This window comes from Silene latifolia, chromosome 3 (assembly GCF_048544455.1).
Source record: "Silene latifolia isolate original U9 population chromosome 3, ASM4854445v1, whole genome shotgun sequence".
Taxonomy (NCBI): Eukaryota; Viridiplantae; Streptophyta; class Magnoliopsida; order Caryophyllales; family Caryophyllaceae; genus Silene; species Silene latifolia.
In genome coordinates this window covers 14,697,312-14,706,503 of record NC_133528.1, presented here as the reverse complement: position 1 = coordinate 14,706,503, position 9,192 = coordinate 14,697,312, and the positions used below count along the sequence as shown (strand labels likewise).

At 39.1% G+C, this 9,192-nt stretch overlaps 1 protein-coding gene and 1 pseudogene across 1 annotated transcript; both read left to right on the top strand.

Annotated features, from left to right (window-relative positions):
* Positions 1-1,060: 1,060 nt before the first annotated feature.
* Positions 1,061-8,887, top strand: LOC141647267 (GDSL esterase/lipase At1g71250-like). Its single transcript, XM_074455387.1, has 6 exons — positions 1,061-1,367; positions 1,477-1,489; positions 7,253-7,364; positions 7,628-7,870; positions 7,961-8,216; positions 8,315-8,887. The coding sequence occupies exons 1-6, from the start codon at positions 1,103-1,105 to the stop codon at positions 8,521-8,523; spliced, it is 1,098 nt and encodes a 365-aa protein (XP_074311488.1). The 5' UTR covers positions 1,061-1,102; the 3' UTR covers positions 8,524-8,887.
* Positions 1,601-6,062, top strand: LOC141646501 (uncharacterized; annotated as a pseudogene).
* Positions 8,888-9,192: the final 305 nt, after the last annotated feature.

Here is a 9,192-nt window from a genome sequence, read left to right as displayed (position 1 = left end):
GGGTGGAGGGTTGACGTCATCACCGGCCATGGCGGCCGTCGAGATGATTTTCGTGGTGTGTTTGTTTTTTTTTTTTTTTTAGGGTTGTGAGAGATCGTAACCTAAACCTGATACCATGATAATCGGCCTAATGGGCCTATATCTAGCTATCATATTTCATACACACGTTGTTTACACAAATACTATCTTACAACCAGTTGTATATTAGCATTGTACAACCGCCTCAAAGTTGTCGAGTTCTTTACACAAAGTTGTCGAGCTATTTTATAAGTTATTGAGCTAATTTAAAAAGTTATTGAGTTCAATAATTATTCCTCTTAAGCTCAATAACTTTATATTGTAACTCGACAATTTTGTTAGTAATGCTCGACAATTTTATAACAAAACTCTACAACACTGAAAATGTTGTACATAAACTACATACAACCAGTTGTATAATCTACTAATTGCGTTGTTTACTCACTTTTACTCCTAACGTCCCGGTTATTTGTTGTCCTTTGGTTTTGGCACAAAGACTAAAGAAAGAGAAGGGGTCAATTACTAAATGATATGTGGATGAAATTGAGTGTGAATGACCAAAATGTTCATCAAATGCAATCCTAAAATAAAAAGGACAACAATTGACCGAAACACCTCAAGACAGAAAAGGACAACAAATAACCGGGACAGAGGGATTAATTGTTTTTGGTGCCAAGATATATCACAATGGTAATTTTGATATCATCGACATATTGAGCCTAGACTTTAAATGTCGTATTACTCATGATTTTACCAGCTAATAATGAGAGGCTAATAATCTACATGCGGCCTGTTCATACTCGTAAAAAGTTTATAAATTCGTACTCCATTATGTAAGAAAATCAAGATGCACTAACTCGTGTATCTATCTATTACTATATCAATATATATTCATATGAATGAGTATGAAGCTTGTGAATGGTATGATGGTGCTAAACTTGTGACCATATCACTTTCCATAACTGCATACTCAATCATCCCCTACTAGATAGTATAAAACATCATTCACTCACGCCTCTTTCCAACAAACAAAGCTCTTCTCTATAGTGTGTACTACATTTCTCCTAAACATTAAAAAAAAAACATGAATTTTATTATTTCAAAAAGAGCATTGATGCTCTTAATGCTTCATTTTACATGCTCCCTTGCTCAATTTCCGGGACAACAAGGCCAATCTTCGTCCCCGGTTTCCGGCATGTTTGCCTTTGGAGACTCTGAGATTGATAGTGGGAATAACAACTTCCTTAGTTCTATTGCAAAATCCAATTACTGGCCTTATGGTATTGATTTCGGTCAAGGTCCTACTGGACGGTTTTGTAATGGCCAGACTGTAATCGACATGCTAGGTAGCCTATCTTTTTTAATTCGACAAATTCTTCTTCTTAACTCTATGATGCTAACCATATACAATAGCATAACCAGGATTTATTTAAAACATACATAAGACATTCTAGGAAGACAAACTAAAAATGTGTATCTTTAATAACATAGGAGATTTTAACTTAATTAAAACTTGAATTATTTTGTTACTCGAGTAAGTGTCACTATTAGTCCTCGTGTTTTTTTCTTCTTCTAAATCATTATGTGCATGTATATAAACCAGGAGCGAGATTGGGGATGGGGTATCTTTGATGCAGGAGCATGTTCGGAACAAGCAAATGAACTTCTTATTAGTCGAAATGTAACTCAACTAGTAAAAGGATTTGAGCCTAAATCGTGTAGGAATAATAAGTTAGTTAATTACTATTTCTAATAAAGTTAGGAAAGCTAGATTTTCCTAATCCTAGTCAAATTAGAATACCCTAAATCTGATTGTATTCTAGTTTTTAGTATTTTAATTACTTTCCTAGTTAGTTTAGGAAAGGGGAATAATTTTCCTAGTTAGTTTAGGAAAAGGAAAGATAGCTTAATTTCCAAGCTAGGGTTTGGGTCGAATTGTGACCTCGTTTAGGAGTATATTAGGCCGTGTATGATCAGAGAAGGATCATCGAATTTCCAGCAATAAAATTGTTTACATTTGTGAGCATTATTCTGATTAGGTTTGCGAGCTTAATCTTTAGATCTTCCTTGCGAGGTTGATTGCGTGAATCTGCGTTTGACACCTTGCGAGGTTAGGACTAGGAATTCACCATACTATCCAGTTACATTCATAATCACGACATAATCAGTCCAAACAACACAATTTCCGCTGCAAATTTACCAAGTATCACGACATATACAATCTCAGAAATAGCAAACTCGAACGAACAGTCCAACGATCTGTTCAATCTCGTTTTTTCATACTGTTTTACATCAAATTGGTTACCAGAGCTAAGTTCAGATTTATTCCTTAATAGATCTGTCTTGGGACGTTGCTAATCATGGTTAAAGACGGTGAAGAAGGTCCGAAAACATGGGAAGATGGTCATAACGAGCTGAAGTTGGAGATGGCTCAGATGGCTTATGTGTTAAAAAATATAGCAAGCATGTTGAAGGCTAAAGAGAAGAAAAAAGAATCGGACACTCCATCCGAATCTGAAGAAGAGGACGAGCAGCCAAAGAGGAAGTCAAAAAATAAGAACGATGATGATCGAGGTTTAAAACTCGATATTCCTGACTTTGATGGCGAGATGGATCCGGAAAAATTTCTGGATTGGGTAAGACAAGCTGAAAGGGTTTTCGAGTATAAAGAATACGATGACAAGAAGCAATTTAAAGTTGCAATCTTGAAGCTTACAAAGTATGCATCTTTATGGTACGAAAATCTGAAAAAACAAAGGAGAAAGGAAGGCAAGGACAAGATCGAGTCTTGGATCAAATTAAAGAAGCACTTGATGAGACGATTCCTGCCAAGGGATTATGAACAAGATAACTACTTAAAGCTCCAATCTTTAGAGCAAGGAAGCATGACAGTGACTGAATACATCAAAGAATTCGAGAAGATGTCGATTGTATGCGATCTTGAGGAGAAAGAAGAGCTAAGGGTGGCGAGATTCATCAAGGGCCTAACACCCGCAATTGCTAAAAGAGTCGAGATCCAGAATTATGAAGGTTTTAATGATGTGTGTCGATTAGCATGGAAGTTCGAGAAACATGATAAGGCACAAAAACCTCATGCTTATTCCAAGGGACAAAGTTCGGGAACGAATTCATATTCCAGGCCAGCTCCTAGCAAGGCTAAAGAAATCCCGAAAGAAGAACCCAAGGACAAAGGAAAGGGTGTTGCCGAGCCAAAGGGGAGTTCTTTGAGACGTTGCTTCAAGTGTCAAGGCTATGGACATATAGCAAACGAATGTCCTCGAAAACGAGCCCTAACAGCTCAAGAATTATGTGATTTGATCCCCGTATTTGTCACGCCAGAGGAAGAAACAGTCCAAGGGAATGTTGAAACTGATGGTGAAGGAAGAGTCTATGATTTGGATCCGTTGAGTGACGAGGAGTGTTTAGTCTTTGCGTAATTTGCATATGGAAACGGGTTCACCGAGAATGAACAACGGGAGCAAATCTTCCATACTCGGTGCAAGGTAAACCGTAAAATTTGCAATCTTATTATTGATAGTGGATCATGTGCTAATGTAGTAGCAAGGGACCTTGTTGATGAACTAAAATTGCAAACTAAGGACCGAGTTAAACCATATAAATTGCATTGGCTGAATGGGGAGAATGGGATTCAAGTTAAGAAACAAGCCTTAGTTTCGTTGAGTTTAGGACCCTATACTGATGAGGTGTGGTGCGATATAATTCCTATGAATGCATGCCACATTCTGTTGGGTAGGCCTTGGCAATTCGATAGAAAGGTTGAACATGACGGGAGAGCCAATGTGTATAGCGTGATGAAGGGTAATGTGAGATATAATCTGAAACCTATGTCACCTAACAAGATTAAAGAGTCTAAAACAAAGAAGGGGAGTATGTTTATGGAGGCTCGGGAGGTTGAGGAAGCTTTGGCTCGTGGAGAACGAACTTATGTGCTGATGGTTCGTGAATTAGGGTCCGTTGGTGTGTGTAATGACCGTGGGGTACAGGAGCTATTAGAAGAGTTCCGGGATGTGTTTCCGGATGAATTACCGGATGGGTTACCTCCTTTACGTGGTATTGAACACCAAATAGATCTGATTCCAGGGGCGGCATTGCCTAATAAGCCGGCCTATCGTTGTAATCCAGAGGAAGCAAAGGAGTTACAGAGACAAGTCCAAGAATTGATAGATAGAGGATATGTTCAAGAGAGTTTAAGTCCTTGTGCGGTGCCTGCGTTATTAGTGCCAAAGAAGGAAGGGACTTGGAGAATGTGCATTGATAGTAGAGCGGTGAATAACATTACAATCAAATATCGCTTTCCTATGCCAAGACTTGATGATATGCTTGACGAACTTTCTGGTTCGTGTGTCTTTTCTAAACTGGATTTGAGGAGTGGCTACCATCAAATGAGGATTCGAGAAGGGGATGAGTGGAAGACCGCGTTTAAAACGAAGCAAGGATTATATGAATGGCTTGTGATGCCGTTTGGATTGTGCAATGCTCCTAGTTCGTTTATGAGGTTGATGAATGAAGTGTTAAGGCCGTTCCTTAACAAATTTGTGGTGGTCTATCTTGACGACATCCTGATTTATAGCAAAGATGAAGAGTCGCACAAACGACATTTGCGAGCTGTGTTTGAAGTGTTGCGAGATCAGAAGCTTTATGGTAAGTTGGAAAAATGTACTTTTATGGTCTCAAGTGTTGTCTTTCTTGGTTATATTGTGGGAAAGGACGGAGTAAGTATGGACCCATCCAAGGTCGATGCTATTCAAGCCTGGCCATTCCGAAATCAACTACGAGAGTGCGAAGCTTCCATGGTTTAGCATCATTTTATAGACGGTTCATCCAGGGTTTTAGCTCGATTGTGGCTCCAATTACAGAGCTAACCAAGAAGGGAGAGTTCGTGTGGACTAACAGCGCCCAAAAGGCGTTTGAAGAGGTAAAACGCAAGCTATGCTCCGGACCTGTTTTAGCACTACCCGATTTTAATAAATTGTTTGAAGTCGAGTGTGATGCAAGTGGTGTTGGAATTGGTGCCGTGTTAATACAAGAAAAGAGGCCTATTGCATATTTCAAATGAGAAATTAAACGGTGCAAGGTTGAACTATTCAACTTATGACAAGGAGTTTTATGCAATCGTGAGAGCATTGGATCATTGGAGTCATTATCTGCGTCCAAAGCCGTTTATTTTACATTCTGATCACGAGGCTCTTAAACACATCCATGGACAGCAAAAGTTAAATCAAAGACATGCCAAATGGGTAGAATTTTTGCAATCATTCACGTTTTCTTCAAAGTACAAGACGGGAAGTTCTAATGTCGTGGCTGATGCATTATCACGAAGGCATTCATTATTGATTGAGTTGGATGCGAGGATTCTTGGTTTCGAACATATCAAGGAACTGTACAAGTCTGATCCAGAATTTTCAAAGGAAATCATTGATCCAACAGGTTTGTATCTTTGCTCGGGATGGCTATCTTTTCAAGGGTAATCGGCTATGCATTCCGAATGGGTCGATTAGGGAGTTGTTGGTACGAGAAGCTCATGGCGGGGCTATTCTTTGGACACTTTGGAGTTAACAAGACGAGTGACATCCTAAGTGAACATTTCTATTGGCCGAGAATGAATAAGGACGTGCAAGAGATCGTGGCGAAATGTGTGGTATGTCAAAAGGCTAAGAGCACGTTCACCAAGGGCTTGTATACACCTCTGCCCGTACCTGTACAGCCATGGAATGAGGTAAGCATGGATTTTATCCTTGGTTTGCCGAGAACTCAAAGGGGTAAGGACTCGATTATGGTGGTAGTTGATCGATTCTCAAAGATGGCGCATTTTATTCCGTGTCACAAGACTGATGATGCAACTAAAGTGGCTGATTTGTACTATAGAGAGATCGTTCGATTACATGGAATACCTCTTACTATTGTTTCAGATCGAGATGTGAAGTTTCTTAGTTACTTCTGGAAAACGTTATGGCGTTTGGTAGGGACTAAGCTTCTTTTCAGTACATCACACCATCCACAAACAGATGGTCAGACCGAGGTAACCAACCGTACTCTAGGGAGTCTATTGCGAGGATTGGTTAGTAAAAGCACAAAGGATTGGGATATCAAATTGGCGCATCTTTGAATTTGCTTATAATCGTACACCATCAATGACGACAGGACGAGCTCCATTCGAGATTGTCTATGGCGTGAATCCATACCTGCCAATCGATTTAGTGCCCATTCCAAAGAAAGATGTGTTAAGTTTTGAAGCCAAAGAAAGACAAGCTGCATTTCTCCGAGTATGTGAACAAGTTCGAGCTCAAATTGAGAAGGCAAATGCTAAATACAAAGAGAAGGCTAATAAACATCGAAAGCAGCCTGTTTTCAAGGAGGGTGATCTTGTGTGGTTACATTTGAGGAAGGAACGATTTCCATCCAAAAGGAAGAATAAGTTGATGCCACGAGCAGATGGTCCATTCAAGATCCTCGAATGTTATGGTTCTAATGCATACAAGCTGGAGTTGCCGAGTGAATATGGTGGGGTGAGCGCGACATTCAATGTAGGCGACCTATCACCGTATCTAGAAGACGAGGATTTGAGGGCAAATTCTCAAAAAGAAGGAGAGAATGATGCAGGAGCATGTTCGGAACAAGCAAATGAACTTCTTATTAGTCGAAATGTAACTCAACTAGTAAAAGGATTTGAGCCTAAATCGTGTAGGAATAATAAGTTAGTTAATTACTATTTCTAATAAAGTTAGGAAAGCTAGATTTTCCTAATCCTAGTCAAATTAGAATACCCTAAATCTGATTGTATTCTAGTTTTTAGTATTTTAATTACTTTCCTAGTTAGTTTAGGAAAGGGGAATAATTTTCCTAGTTAGTTTAGGAAAAGGAAAGATAGCTTAATTTCCAAGCTAGGGTTTGGGTCGAATTGTGACCTCGTTTAGGAGTATATTAGGCCGTGTATGATCAGAGAAGGATCATCGAATTTCCAGCAATAAAATTGTTTACATTTGTGAGCATTATTCTGATTAGGTTTGCGAGCTTAATCTTTAGATCTTCCTTGCGAGGTTGATTGCGTGAATCTGCGTTTGACACCTTGCGAGGTTAGGACTAGGAATTCACCATACTATCCAGTTACATTCATAATCACGACATAATCAGTCCAAACAACACAATTTCCGCTGCAAATTTACCAAGTATCACGACATATACAATCTCAGAAATAGCAAACTCGAACGAACAGTCCAACGATTCCTGCATTTGCTGATCCAACTGCAGTTGGCTTAAAGATTCTATCAGGAGTTAATTATGCGTCTGCAGGCGCCGGAATCCTAGATGAAACCGGCCGCCATTGGGTAATTCCCCTTACCCTATCTCAACCATAAATTCTTGCATTGCTATTATAACCTTCATTTTTTCGACAACGTTTTTCTAAACCGTGTACCCATAAAAACGCGCAAGTACACGATTTTATTTTGAGTACTCTGTACGTACTTGTGTGGACTATGTTGCGGCGCAACATAGTCCACACAAGTACGTACAGAGTACTCAAATAAAATCGTTGTACAGTGTGTATAACAACACTATTTATGTTAGACACCTTATTTAATTTACGTAGGGAGCTCGTTTTAGCTTAAGCCAGCAGGTGGTAAACTTCGAAAGGACGGTAGATCAGTTAAGAAATTTGATAGGCGGACAAAACATGACTCGATATCTCCAAAGATCCGTAGCTGTCATGTCATTCGGAAGCAACGATTACATCAACAACTATCTTCTCCCATCTATCTATGGTTCAAGCGTCAATTACAGACCTCCAGAATTCGCCAACCTTCTCTTAAATCATTATGCACGTCAACTTTCGGTACTTCCAGTATCTACTCATATGGCTACACTTGTATGGTATAAATAAAAGTAATGAAAATATATACTTATTGACACGACATTTTTGAAGGCATTATACGATTTAGGACTGCGAAAGTTCTTCCTTGTGGGGTTGGCGCCTATTGGTTGCATTCCGAATCAGAGAGGAGGGGGTCAAGCTCCACCAGGGAGATGCATGGATGCGGTTAATCAGATGTTAGGCCCATTTAATGAAGGTCTAAGAGCGCTTGCAGTGCAATTAAATGCTAACCATCCTGCTGCAATTTTTGTGTATTTCAATGTTTACGGTGTTGTGGGTGACATCCTCAACAATCCAGCTTCTTATGGTAATCATGTCAATTCATTAATTAATCAAATTTATGACAATGCAAGGTGACGATGATATGTAACATTATGTATGTATGTGATTGTTATGTAAATGCAGGATTTACGGTGGTCGACAGAGCGTGTTGTGGACTCGGACAAGTAACATGCTTACCAGCAGCAACGCCTTGTCCAAACAGGAATCAATATGTATTTTGGGATGCTTATCATACTACTGAAGCGGCTAACGCTATCCTTGCTCAACGTGCTTTTGACGGCCCTCAATCCGACTGTTTTCCTATCAATTTTCACCAATTAGCTCTCATTTGATTATAAATGTGACATGTTTGTCTTAGACTGGATCAAGTTTGTCTTTCTGTAGAATCAAAACTAAGAAAAAAAATGAATAACCAACTTGCTATTAGCATTAGCATTATTGGCCTTGTAGCTATTCTCCTATGATAATGACTATCAATTTATTTACTATATCACTGATGGAAAAACTAAAAGTAAGAAAAAAAGAGATGGTTCTGATTTACTGAAGTAGCCAATTTCATAAAGCTACTCATTTCCGTGCCTAATTAATTTCGCACTTCAAGGAATCTACATACATTCCTCCTTGTACATACCGTTGATTTTATATTTTTGGGAAATTGCTAATAATGTAAATGTCTCCTTTGGTATTCTAAGAAAAGGGAACTAAACAGGCAGATATTTTTATTTTTGGGAAAATGCTAATATCCAACTATAAAAGTAGGCAGAAACTAGAAAGTCATCAAACTGTTTTCATCTCTTGCAACTACCAAGTTTGTAATTGTTTTATAGTGGTTGGCAAAAGAAAGAATGGCAAAAAAGGGAGAGGAGTGGCCAGTGATAGGGATTGATACTCCTGCGTCGCGGTTTGGCGACATGACCAGGGTAACCGTACTACTCCTTCTTGTGTCGCTTTCGCTGACTCTGACCCTCTTATTGGTGAAGCTGCTGTTAATCAAGCTACTA

Bases quoted from the DNA above. Each gene is read 5' to 3' on its own strand.
- LOC141647267 (XM_074455387.1), top strand. From the start codon at position 1,103: ATGAATTTTATTATTTCAAAAAGAGCATTGATGCTCTTAATGCTTCAT. The intron at 7,871-7,960 runs GTACTTCCAGTA...ACATTTTTGAAG, and splicing joins ATTATGCACGTCAACTTTCG to GCATTATACGATTTAGGACT. The intron at 8,217-8,314 runs GTAATCATGTCA...ATGTAAATGCAG, and splicing joins CAACAATCCAGCTTCTTATG to GATTTACGGTGGTCGACAGA.